Genomic DNA, 13,937 nt, shown 5'->3' with positions numbered 1-13,937 from the left:
TGAAGAGCCAACTTATTGGAAAAGACCCTGATGCTGGGAAAGAGTGAGGGCAGGAGGAGAAGGGGGCAATAGAGGATGAGATGGTTAGGTGGCATCATTGACTCAATGGACATGAGTTTGAGCAAGCTCTGGGAGAGGACAGGGAAGCCTGGCGGGCTACAGTCCAGGGGGTTGCAGAGTCAGGCACAACTGAGCGACTGAGCAGCATCATAGGTTGGGTCTTTCAACATCTGCTCTCATCTCCTCTGTGTTTCTGCCCCTTTCTGCAGGAATCCAGACTCATCTCTGCAACTGGTGACACTATTACAGAGATCTGGAGGGTCCTCTCCAAATGAAGAGATAAGAGGGCCATGAAGAGGAGCCCTCTGCTAGTCCTTCCCCCTGCTTCCTTCCAGAAAGTTCTGTAATGTCTGCATGTTTAAGTCATTGAAAAAAAAAAAAGACTCACTGAGAGTGAGAGGATGAAAACTACAAGCTTAAGGACAGCAGCAGAGCCAAGAGGGAGGGTCGGCTTTCCTGAGGAAGTTCTGGAGTGGCTGGACCCACTGGGACTACCTAGCTGTGCATTTATCAGCATTTGAAGGGGGAAAAAAAAACACCACCCATTCCCATCCAACCCTCATTTACTTAAGCCATTCTGTTGGCTGGACTTGCTGTGGAAAATGACAACTAGCACTTTCTTCCAGGTCTGGTAGAATCCTGAGTGGTAGCAGAGGGCTCCTTAGCCTCAAAGATCTTTCCTTGGCTGCCTAATCACTCCCTTCAGTCTAGTTTTCTCCAAACTGGGGCTAAGGGGAGTTAGAGTGAAATCCTGGGAATTTTGCTATCTGTTTTCCTTACTCTTACCACTATGAACACTGTCAATTTCAGTGTTTACAACAGGAAGCTGGTTGGCTTTGCTGGACTTTCCTGGAGCTCTTGTTATTTATTCTTTATTATTAAAAAAAAATTGTTTAATTTGTTTGTTTACTTATGGCTGAGCTGGGTCTTTGTTGCTGCAAGTGGGCTTTCTCTGGTTGTGAAGCATGGGCTCTAGGCACTCACGGGCTTAGTCAGCCTGTCGCATGTGGGATCTTCCCAGACCAGGGATCAAACCCGTGTCCCTTGTATTGGCAAGTGGCTTCTTAACCAGGGAAGCCCCTGGAGCCCCTTTTAATAGTTGAAAAAGTGTGTGTCTTTCATTAGGTATTGAGGGAGAGAGAGTCTATGATCAACCTTCACTCACCCCCTACTTGCCCATGAGCACCCCCACTTCAGCCCAGATTAAAATTTGATGGCTGATGATCACTACTTTTCCAAAACGAAACAGGACAAGCTAAAAATAGTGCTTCCTTTCTAAACATTCAGGTCTGGGAATGCAGGCTTATGTAAAAGGCAGGTAATTATTCATGGATCAATTGAGACGATAGCCCCTAGTCTTTTGTTTACTGTATCTGTCATATCCTCTGGGAGGAAAAGCTGTTGATGAAACACCATGACTGAGTCATCTAATACCTGTCCCGTTTCCATAAGCCAACTGTGACCTCATTTTGTGAATAACCAGGGGGAAAAAATCAGCACTGTTCCCATAGTGACAATTCAGTGTCTCTGCAGCCCTCCTGGGGGGAGAAAACACGTGCAGTTTGGGAATGATAAATCAGACATTCCAAAACTGACTCCCTAAGGTGACTGCCTCTATAGAACTCACATCACTCGGATTATTTTTAGTATTTTCTCTATGAAAATAAATAATGCACTGCATGGTTTCCTTAATCCTGAAACCACATGACCCAGCCTGAATCCACTGTACGAATCTACCATCCACACGGGGCGCATGGCCCGCTTATGTTGTGGCTGGATTTTGGCAACCATGAGCTCTCTGCAACAAAGTCAGGAGACTGGAAGTGAGTGGACTCGTGTGAGAGAAGTGGAAGGGGCAAGTCTCACAGTCTCTGCATCGTATTCTGCAAAACAGGACCAAAGGGCCTGGCTGATAATGAGGAACTTATTTCATCACCCGTTCACTCCTTCATTCACTCAACCTGCATGTCTTGCTCTAGGAGTCCTACTGTCTCAGCGCTGGGTGGGGAGAGAGCCTGAGTTCCGAGTGTCACACACAGAGAGCCAAGAAAGAGACCGTGACCCAAACCAGGGAAGGCAGCGGCCACCTGGAGAGCAGAGATGACGACCAGCAGCGAGGCCAAGTGCACCGAGTGGGGGACGAGGAAGAGGACCTGGCAAAGCAGACACACAAATAGCAAGTGATGCGGTGTGGTGGGAGAGGCAAGAGAAACATGAGCAAACGGTGTGGAGGAAGCTGGAGGTGGAGAGTCAGAGCGTCCACAGAGGGTGGAAGGAGCCATCCGAGTGTGCAGACACCACAGAGCAGCCATCCTTCACGCCAGAGTACACTGGGAATGGCTGGAAGCAGACTGGAGGGGGCGGGGAAAAGGGGGGGGAGGTGAGAAACAGGGAGAAAACAGACTATTCAGTCTGGAAGTAAAGATGAGGAGAAGACAGGGCTGCGAGTGTCAACAGGGTGGCTAGGCTGAGCCCTGCTTTTAGGAAAACCCGCAGAAGACCCAAAGGGGCGACGAGAGGTAGCAGCTCCTGTCACGGATGGAGGCTTCAGGAGGGATGCGAGGCAGTCCAAACAGAGGAGGAGCCTAAGACACCCGAAGCAGACAAACAAAATGCGGTCTGTCCCTTCGATAAAATACAGCTCGGCCACGAAAAGAAATGAAGTCCCGACACAGGCTACAGCATGGATGTGCCTCAATACACTATGCTCAGTGAAAGAAGCCAGATGCAAATGGATACATACTGTCTATTGCCACTTATGTGAAATGTCCAGAATAAGCAAATATGCAGGGATTAAAAATGGATTCGTGGTTGGCAGGGCTGGGAGGATGGAGAAATGGGGAGTGGCTGCTTACGTGGAGTTTTCTTTGTGGGGGGGGCGGTGATGATGTTCTAGATAGAAGTGATGGTCACACAGCACTGTAAATGAGCTAAGTGCGAGTGAGTTGCACACTGTAAACTGAAAACAGTACATTTATGCAGTGTGTATCTGAACACGTGCACACACCCAAAACCCGAAGCAGCATGAAACCAGTCGGCCATCAGGCGGGAAATAGGTTGAGAGCAAACCGTCCACAGCAATTATAATGACAATCCTCAAAACCGTCCGTCATAAGAAAGGGTAAATTACGTTATCTAGTCGGTTGAGTCATATGAAATTGCAAAACAACAGCAATTCCATATGTCCAATCTAACATAGCCTCTTTGAAAAGAGGAGGCACTCTGTGACATTTTATAAGGATTTCTGTTACAGGTGATGCCAGCTAACGCCAACACTTCCGCCTCTCACAACCCTAGCTGATCTTGGTTATCACTCCCCTCCCCTCTTAAAATGAAAATCCTGCTTGGGAAACGGGACTTAAGAGACCCATTTTTCACTGGAAGGGACAATGTCTGATGGAGCAGACCACAAAGAATATGCACATGTGGGTTCTGCTTCTGGCTTGGTCAGCTGGGTTCTTGCGGGCTACGAGCCAGAGCAGGTGAGCCTGCCAACTGTTCCAGCACTTCTTCCGGGGGGGACACAGCGCCCACGTGTCGATCAAGGCAGATGTGAGTTCTAATGAAGCACAGAGTGGATCATCTCTCTACCTTCCATCAGCCAGTCCTGCTCTCTGTTAGCCCTCGTTATTTCAGAGCTTCCTATATCAGCTTTTAAGACGATAAAAGGAGAGGACATTCTACAAAACCACTGTCACAGGGACACAGGGATTCCTTTATTGCAACAAATCATCTCACTTCCAAATAACACACAGGAAATGAAAGAGTTCTCTTCACGAAGGGCTTCTTGAGGAAATCAAAATCCTTGGCCAATATTCCCAGTGAGAGCCTTAAGATACAGAACAGATTCTGGGATCCCTTGGGTTTTCTAAGCAAAATAAGTATTTGAGGCAGAAAAAAAAAGTCATGGTAGGATTGAAAGTGCATTTTTATAGTACTATTTGACCCCACCTACTCCATTCCTAGTTCAGAGGGTTTTTCTTTTTTTCTTTTAATCTTAACACTTAATGATGAAGTGCAAAGAAATAAGTTTTATTCTCAGCAAAGGATAGTAGCAGGCCAATGGACTTACGAGTTAGTCAGACATGAGTTCTGATCTTGGCTCCTCCGCTGCCTGGCTGTGTGTCCTTGGTGAATTGCTTCATGTCTGAGCCTCAGCTTCCTTCCTATAATGTAACCTCACTATTGCAGGTATGATGATTCTATGAAACAACGGCAGAGCAATCTGCTCAGTGACTGAAACACGGTCAGCGAATTGTGGCGCCGCTGAGCAAAGGGAACAGGAAGGAATTCAGGTCCAGGTCAGTGTTTATCTGTCCCACATTCAGTCTTTACTGCCTTCACTTTAGCATGAAATGCTGGAGAGTCCTACAGCACAATTAAAATTCTTTTTTTTTTTTTTTTTAATCTATTTGGCTGTGCTAGGTCTCAGTTGCAGCATGCAGGATCTAGTTCCCTGACCAGGGATCGAACCCAGGCCCCCTGCATTTGGAGCATGGAATCTTAACCACTGACCACCAGGGAAGTCCCCACCGCCTCAGTTCTTTTTCTGAAATAGGGTTTCTGCCCAACTCTGTAGTGTATTTCTGAACAAAGCTGATGGATAGTTTGGCTCAACCACAGCAAGCAACAAAGTGGAAATTCGTGATTTTACGCAAGTAAGTGGCTTGTGTAGACTGCTGGAGTCTAGATTTCTGGACTCTAGGAGATTATGTAGTAAGAGTAATAAGAGCCGATGAATGAATCAATCTTCATTAGCCTAAGGTTGGTTCTAAGTTACTTTCAATGGGGAGATTCTCTCCACTGTTTTGAGACGTACGCACGTCAAGTGAAGTGTTACCTGCAGTCTTCCTCAGTGCTCAGCAAGAACAGTCTCGCGTATCACAGCCTGTCATGGTTTGGTTCCCAGCTGGCTGCTTCTCTCTCCAGAGTAAAACCCAAAGGACAAAACCACCCCCTGTTTAAACGGAAGTCACTGCCCCGGCTGCTTCTTGCAGGTGCTGTTTCCTACCACTCTTCAAAGTCTCCGAGTTTCAAATTTTTAGACACGAAACCTTTTCAAAAGGAAGGTAAATTTGAATCCCAAGGCAAAAGAGGAAGCACTGGCAGATGGAGAGGAGCCCTGAAAACCTCTGCCTGAGGAACCGTGAGGCGTCACTCCTAAGTCTTGCCGGCTCTGAGTGACAGACAAGAGATGTAACAACGGTCCAGTCAAGGTCACAACATAAGACGAGAAGCTGACCTCTGTGTATTCCTCCCACTGGTGGGATCCACGCTCTCCACCAAAGATGTTCTGTGAGATGAGATAAAAAGAGACAGACAGACTCAGCACTTGGCTGAGATCCTTCCCTTGCGAGTCCTTACAGACACACTGATGTCAGAGGTGCCCAGTGTTTCACACACTGGTTTGAGCCAGGAAGAAAAGAACCTCGTCCGGTCCAAGGGCTTCTGTTTTTCATGAACCCTACTCTCTCACATACTGACCAAAGCAGAGTGCAGTGACCCCGTTTAAGTCAACCCACTCTGATTCTTTCCCTGACCCAAGTCAGAATCTGACACACGTCTCTGACACTACCAGCTGAATGAGGTTGAGCACGTGACTCCCTTCTGGTGCTTCCGTTTCCTCTTTAACACATGGGAGTGATGACAGTGCCGGCTCATGGGAACTACTGTGAAAATAGGGAGGACAGCTGTCAGGTATTTGTGCCTGTCTCACAGTAAGGTAAGAGCCATTGAGGGTGAGGTATAGTCACCAAGAGCGTCACTTGTCATCCTGGAGTCTGGGGAGGTGGGCCATTTCTCCCACGAAGGAGGGTCATTGTGGAGAGCTCTAATGAAGACTTACAAGTTTGAAACCAACTCTCCAAAGAGTGCTTTCACCACAAACAATGCCATATCAATGGACCGTCAGTACAAATTACTCCAGAATACTCTATCCAAATGAGAATTAATGTTTGCAAAGTATGCTTGGGTAAAAAAAAATTTCCCCTTGACATGCAAAGCAAAGAATAATGACCACATGGTAAAATTCTCTTTAAAATGTCTTTTTTTTTTGTTTCTGCTCTGAGGCCAGATGTGGCTAACAGTCTAGCATTTTGATTCAAGAATTAAAAAAAAAGAATAGGGCATTCTTTAAAATCAGTTTTGCTTCACTGTTTAATGAACTTATCAGAAACCTTTATAATTTAAATAGGGAAACAAGTGGGTTGTGGTTAGCTTCTAGTTCATTCCAGGTATAACACACATTTCATAAACCAATGCATCAGTGCACAGGTATACACAGTTCCCTTAGGAGCTGTTTAAACATTGTTTTTTACTTAAAAGAAAAGCAGAGTTCTATTTAAAAACAGCTTCCAACCTTCACACCAAATCTGTATTCTTGGAACCTTCTTCTTAAAATCAATTTTGATGGAAGAAAAAAAAAAAAATCTTAGAGAAAAAAACAAAGCTGAAACCAAAGCAGGAGGCAAAACATACTGTCCCTTTCCATTTAAATGCATTACCATAAGATCATCTGATAAAAAGTCTTATTTTCTCCTTGCTTGCAAGTTCCTGGTGGTTTTTTTTTTTTTTAAAGGACCTGTCAGCTCACTCCTACCCAAGTGCTACAGCAGCATGCTAGAAAATGAGGGGACATAAAACACAGGTGACTTGAGATCCCACTGGAATGACCCAACCACATCAAGCACCGTCTCCGAGGAGCCTCCTCGAGCCCTGCCCATGGCAGCAGCAGATGCTGGCCTGGCAGGGCCGGGGGTGCCCACCCCAAAGGACGCCCACTGACCTTTTGGTGACTGGTGACTTCGTCCCTGCTCCTCCCCAGCTCCTCGTTAAGTTTCACGTTCTCTTCTTGCAGCGCTGAGAGCTGCTGGGACTTCTGAGCTGCTGCCTGCTTTAGGGTTTCTCTGCAAGGACAGCGAGTGTGGGGTTACCATAGAAACAAGACAGGCAAGGAAACTGTGGGAGAGGACCAACTCAACAGCACTGGGGAAAATATATCTGGGTCACGTGCCTGCTAGGATCTGTAATAACAGGAGGCAGGATTGTCTACCTGCAGGAGGGGCCAAACGGCTTTAACCTCTCAGGGGGAGGACTGCTGCCTGCAATTATTACATTTTTTTTCCCCAAACCTAATCAACACTACATCTACTCTCTTACCACCCACACTTACCCCACTTCTAAATACTTCCCACACAAAAAAGCAATGTTACTCTCTAAAATAAATGACAGATGAAATGGCCGGTATTCCCTTTGTTTCCATTAGAAAATTAAATTCACTACATTGATAGTGATTTCCATCGTTGCCACAGTATTCTGCTCTAACTGTACAAATCTGTAATCTTTTTTTTTTTTTAGGAAGAAATGTAAAGCTGATAGTTCCATTTGCTAGCATTTGTCAGAATCAAGTGTTGCCGTGAATCTGGGTATATTTTCAGGACAACTAAAGGTGAAATGCCCAAAGGAAATGTAGCTTTCTAATTACAGAACAAGTGTTTAATTTTGATTGTATTCTTTCCATACTGTTGACTTGTAATTAAAAGAAGCAAATAAAAATACAACTTGCTGACCATACATATCATGAATATCAGCATATAAAATGTGAACAGGGTAAACATATGTATTAAACCTCTTCCCATTATTAAACTTGACTAAAAATATACATCCCAAATTATCCTTTACATGTGGATAGTCAAAATAGTTTATTGGATTGTTGGATTTTAGTTTTAAACCATAGAAGGTGGTTTTGATGCAATTATGAATTTTAAGTCTGGGCTGGCCACACTCCATTTAGTGAGCTGTCATACGTGGCTGAATTCTGAATCAAGTCATCTGGGTATGATTCCATCTGCTGATGCATGAACACGTCTATTTTTAACCTCAGTTGTCTAATGGGTGGCAGTACTTGGTACCTGCAGTTTTCTTGATTTTTAATTCTCCATGTACCTATAACATACCTATAGGGCTGACCTAACATACCTAGGATATAGGGGAATATGTTGACACGAAAATTCTCTTAGCACATTAAATTTGTCATTTGACAGAGATGTTTATTTAGCAAGTGAAGAAAAACTAAGAAGGAATTTTAGACTCAAAAGCTGGGAGGCTTGATTTCAATTATGGATCAACACACACACACACACACAACACACACACACACACACACACATACACACACTACAAGTAAAGTTTATCTTCTGGCTAAAGTCTATCAATTCTTGATAAATTCGAGGATTTTACTTATGATGAAATCATCATAAGCCAAACCTTTTATTCCCAAGTGGTCAAAACCTTCATTAGGAGCTATTTGGTCTCAGCATTTGTGTGGCCTGTCAGTGGTAAGTTCTCGATCCTATTCTTTCTCTCTTACAGATTTTCATCCTTAAAAAGATTTTAAAACCTTGGTTTCCATTAAGAGCTCCCAGTAAGGAAAATTAAAACAAGGAGTCAGGAAATATCAAGATGCCCTAAGATTTATACAAATGATATATATTCAATGTTTTAAAATCTACAGTATGATCTCATGTATATATTCTCATTTCATCCTCAGAGCCCAAGGAGGCTCATGTTATTATTTATATTTTAAAGATTTCAAAATTGTAGCTCAGGGAAGTGAAAAGATTTGCCCCAAGTAAGTTGTAGAATCAAGAAAACTAGAGGTAGAACTGGGACAGACCTCAGTTGTGATCTGAATATAGAAACACCTTTCACCTTTTCTTTAGACCAGAGGAGTTATGTATATTTCATAGATGGAGGAGGCTCCAACAGCCCAACTCCTGGACGTACTTTAAGGAATAACTTTTTTACCTACAAATATATTTTTTACAATTTTATAAGTTGCTTTTTTCCCCCATATATATAACAATATCTTGCAAAACAAAAGACGACTCACTGTTTTAAAACTGAGATGCAAAATAAACCCTGCTGATATTGACTTGCAAACATTCTACTGAGGAATCTATCATAAATTTAATAATTACCATGCTAAACATATTCTACTTTTTAAAAATATTTATTTGGTTATACCAGGTCTTAGTTGTGGCATGTGGGATTTAGTTTCTTGACTAGGAATTGAACCTGGGCCCCATGCATTGAGGGCCTAGTCTTAGCCACTGGACCACCAGGGAAGTCCTAGTATATTCTAGTTTTACTGCTGAGCCAGGTGAGTAATTAAAGGCAAAAATTAGATTGCTTATATCGTTTTCCCTCAGAGTCAAGAATTACACACCAGAGATACACAATTTTGTTCTCTTTCCAACTAAAAACAGGACCTGGCTAGCCAAAATCAAGTTTTCCTAAAACCAGTTTAGGAAATGGCATAGAGGAAAAGGAACGTTTAGTTGCAAGGGCTGGCTGAGTTTCCAGGGCCAAGGGCAAGATTCTTAGGGCTGGTTCCCATTAGAACTCGTGGGTTTGCAGAGGTGTCCCTTTTCCTTCAGGAACTCCAGTCCCAGCAGGTAATGAGAAATACCTGAAAAGCTCCAGGGGCCATGAAGGTCCCAGGTATGTGGTCACAAAACACAAAAAGCTGCTCCTTCTCTAGCTCAGAGCACAGTGAAATGACTGCGGGTCTCTTTTTGAGCAGCACTGTTCTCATGACACAGTACATTTATATCAGCTGGTCCCTGAAATGTGGCCAAGTCTCAGGCAGGGAACAATGAGTCACTGGGGGTGTGTTTGCGGGGGGGCGCTTTCAACCCACTCCTCACACCTCCCTCCTGCGGCTTCTCACGAACGTCACCGCTGTGTCTCCCGCTGCCCCTGTGTCCCGCTCTGAGGCCTGGCACGAGGCAAGGTTCTCGCAGCCCTGGCGAGCCAGGAAAAACGGCAGCCCCTCCTCGCGTGAACTACTCTCCTTGGGGAAGGGAGATGCAGGGACCCAGCCCTGGGAGGAAGGCAGGCCTAGGGGAGGTGGGTGGCAGTACGGCTCATGGGTTTTTGCTCCCGTGGGCCTACAGGCTTGAGCTCACCTTCTGTTATTCAACGGGGTCTTTCAAAGAGGGGCACACAGAGCAAGCTGCTCTCTTGGAAGGAGTGAGACCACCCCATGCTGACTAGGGGTGGAGACAGAACAGAAAGACTTGAGTGAGGACGGGGACACATGAACCCTATACCAGTGTGGCGACCCTTACAGGAGGCTCCTGCATGGTGCTGCAGGACAGGGGGATTTTATCTGACTCCCCGGGGCTCTCTGATACGTCCGCTCTGGCCCTGCCCCTCCATTACCTAGTGCGGCCCAGGGAGCTCAGAGGTGGGATTATGGCAGAGGGAGGTTGGTGAGGGAATCTTCTCCTGATGCTCAGATCCTCCCTCACCAGATGCCTGTGTGACACAAATGAGCTGAAGTCAATGTAGTGCTCCAGACCCTCAGGCCGGCAGAGCTACTGTGTCACGGGGTGGGGGCAGATCCTTAACTGTAGCTGAACCTCCCCTCTCTCAACAGCTTTGAATTTTTTTCCCCATCATAGAAAAAGCAATGGCGGCTTCCATATATGCTGTTTAGCCTTGGCAGACTAGGATAGTCAAGCCTCTCCCAGTGGCCACCACAACTCTACACATGTACATAGGTGTAAATGGAACCGTTGAGAGCTGTTTAAATACCGTCTAGAGAAACATCACTAAAACTAAGGCTGGACGAAAGGATCCATCGTCAGCGTTGTGAGCTGTCCATCTCAGGTAAGTAGCCCAGAGAAGAACTCTTCTAGGAGGATTTTAGGAACTCACAGAAGAACTAGAGATAATATACTAATTTAACCCAAGCTTGATCAACAAGTAGTATTGAGGATGGCAACTTGGAAAGAGGAGTTTGGAATTGATGCTTTTGTCTCTGTTTGAATCTCATCTATTTGTTTGATCAGAAATGGAAATAAATAACACAAACCCTTGAAGGGCAGAGTCCACATACAATTCATTTTTGGATCCTTCCTAGCTCAACTGTACCTAGCAGAAGGGGCTTACTCAAACGTTCACCAGATTAACTGGCTTTAAATGTTCGGTTCACACAGTTGATACAGAGTAGTTCTCAGAACAGATAAGCAAAATGAAATCTACTCTGTTAACTATCACTTACAGCGCCAGATAAATAACCATCTGCAGCAGTTATAAGAACCAAACTCGAAAGGCGGTATTGACAAAGGAAACATGGGCAGCCTGTCTGCCTAAAATACAGGCAGCAGACTGATGAGTAAACTTGGATTAGAAAGAGGCTTTCAAAGTTCTGCTCATTTAATGTCCACGACAGAAGATTAGATTACTCTTAAAATCAAGACTATTTGATACTCTTCAAAGTGTATGCTTTCCCCCACCCCCTATTGAAAGAATTTTAAGGGATTAATTAATAGAGGGTCTGATGTTTCCTAATGTTGAGATTGCTACCACATAAGCATACTATTTTTCTTAAATGTTATTATTGGGGTATAGTTGCTGTATAATGTTGTATTAGTTTCTGCTGTACAACAACATGAATCATATATACATGATTTATACATATATGCCTTCCTTTTGAGCTTCCCTCCCACCCCACCCCCATCCCACTCCTCTAGGCCATCATAGAGCACCAAGCTGAGCTCCTTGTACTATACAGCAGCTTCCCACTAGCTATCTGTTTTACACTTGGTAGTGTATATAAGTCAGTCCCAATCTCCCAGTTTGTCCCACCTTCCCCTTCCGTGTCCATGTGTCTGTTCTGTCTCTATTCCTGCCCTTGCAAATAGGTTCATCTACCGTTTTTCTAGATTCCACACACATATAAACATACTACCTGAAAAAGTTCTCCTTCCCCTTGTATTTGCAAAAGGTTTTATCAAGTCACATTTGAATTCCAAGTGTTGTAACTCACCAGCCAGGACATATTTCATTTTGACCCTGTAACTGAGCTATCGTCCCAACTTCACAGTGGTTATAGGGGTGAATTCTCAAGGGTTGCAATGGCATTTAGCGGGGGCAGGGCGGAAACTATTACTTTGACTTTTTATACACTTGTCAAGTACTTGAAAAAAGTAACTAGCACTGTTTCTACTTTTGCAATTTTAAATAAGTTCCATAATTTCTTTCATAACAGGTAAACTTACATTTCTTTCTTGAATTCTTCTATTTTTTGGTTCTCTACCGTCAGAAGCTCTTTTGATTTGTTCAGCTCTTCCACGTTTTTCAAGTTGTTTTCTTTAAGTGTATCCAACTTAAAGACCAAGAGAAAAAAACTTAATGAAATTATTTCATTTTCCAATCACATGAGTGGATAGACAAATCATTCATGAAAATGTGCATTAGACAGGTGAAATTAAAATCCTTTGCAAAAAAACAAATAAAAAAAAAGATCACCTGGGTAAAGAGATTACAAATGATCAAGTCTATTATAAACTGCAGCCTCCCCCATAGGTTAAGTCAGACATTCCCTGTACACCTGGCCAAAAGGTCAAACTAAATTGCAACATAAAGCAAAAGGTCTCTTTCATTTTTATACAATTCCTAAAATTTATCATTGAGCTTGCTATTCATGTACGATGCATCTTAAAACATGCATTAGAAAATAAAAACATTAGAAATAAATTGCAAAGGCATGACATCAAGGACTAATTCTTTGTAATGAAAACACATTCCTTTCTTCCCGCAAGACTAGTAATTTAGGATATGATATTTTTCAATGTCAGTGCCAAATTTCAATTTATATAATCCTCATTATAAAAATTCCTGGGATATTTGTAGATGGGAAAGATTTAATTATTCACCTGAACTTCAGTCTGAAAAGGGAAAGACCACATAGCGAGACTGAAAAGCACTCACTCACATTCAGTCCCATCACCTGCCCACGGGGGGATGTGGCCAGCCTACGGCCTGGCCTCTGGTGGGAAAAGCAGACACATTATTGGAATTAGTGGGGACATGACCAACTTCAGGCTCTGGCAGGTGGCTGGAGTTCTAGGTACGCAGCCCCCAAGGACTGGGAGCTTGTCATGGGTGACCCATCACACATGTGTGCTCCTGGTGCCATGCTGGCTTTCGAGGACTCGTATAGTTATCTCCTCCAGCCAGAGGTCATTTTGTCCTACCATATGCTACCTGTCAGGAGCCCTGGAAGTCAGGAGCCCTGGAAAGTGTCCTGCAAATTTTAACACCACCATCTTTCTTTTAATGCTCCCTAACATTCCAGATTCATGGAATGTTCAGTGAGACCAGAAAATGATTCATCCAGTCAGTATTCTGGCTGTAATGAGACACCAAGGGGTAAGTTATAGAAACAGGGGATTCTCCCTGAATCTACCTTCAAAGCTTAGGGACATTCCTTAAAATCTTATTTACTTTAGCTTCCAATCGATTACCATCTATAATTTTTAATGCTTTTATGTTTTCAGCTTAAGTCTTGTTCTGTTAGGACTGTCAACTCAATCATAAATGTACTCTTTCCCACATCAAGCTTTATTTCCCGTCTAATTATTTCAAAATGTTTATGCCTTTATGGATTTCAATCCTTGCTCTGCTATCATGAGGAGACCTGATCTTTACGACAGCTATTCAGTGTGCCTGTCTGGATCTTCCCTGGCTTTAACTTCTTAACATCTCACCTGACTGTCACTTTAAAAAGCATCTGAAGTTCTATAGAACTTCACATAACTATTTCGGCGAAGCAATCTGCTTTGGATTTACGTAACAGCTTTCCAAAGAAAGAAAGGGCTGGTATGGGGTGTGGGGAGGGGGGCGGGCAGGCATCAAAAGAGAGGTGCAAGGATGAGAAATGCTACTTTTGGACAGAATCAAAATTACCCTGACGCCACAAATCTGTCTGAGACCCAGAAGTGACTGTTTCAAAATGAGATATAAGGGAGGCAGTACTGAAATAGGCCAAGAAAAAGGCCTATGTCAAACTCAGGGCTGAGGGATGG

General features: G+C 43.8%; 1 protein-coding gene across 4 annotated transcripts in view; it reads right to left on the bottom strand.

The window, feature by feature from the left end:
* The window catches only part of CLIP1 (CAP-Gly domain containing linker protein 1), an 82,893-nt gene that overhangs the window by 20,818 nt on the left and 48,138 nt on the right, over positions 1-13,937 (bottom strand). For all 4 annotated transcript variants that reach the window (XM_068989545.1, XM_068989546.1, XM_068989544.1 and 1 more), the window contains 2 exons: positions 12,129-12,235; positions 6,845-6,965 (listed from right to left, as the gene is read on the bottom strand). In XM_068989545.1, coding sequence (XP_068845646.1) covers positions 6,845-6,965; positions 12,129-12,235 — 228 coding nt within the window. The remainder of the gene's footprint in view (positions 1-6,844; positions 6,966-12,128; positions 12,236-13,937) is intronic.

This window comes from Capricornis sumatraensis, chromosome 17, assembly GCF_032405125.1.
Source record: "Capricornis sumatraensis isolate serow.1 chromosome 17, serow.2, whole genome shotgun sequence".
Taxonomy (NCBI): domain Eukaryota; kingdom Metazoa; phylum Chordata; class Mammalia; order Artiodactyla; family Bovidae; genus Capricornis; species Capricornis sumatraensis.
The sequence above is the reverse complement of the archived record's forward strand: the minus strand, read 5'-3'. Positions and strand labels throughout refer to the sequence as shown.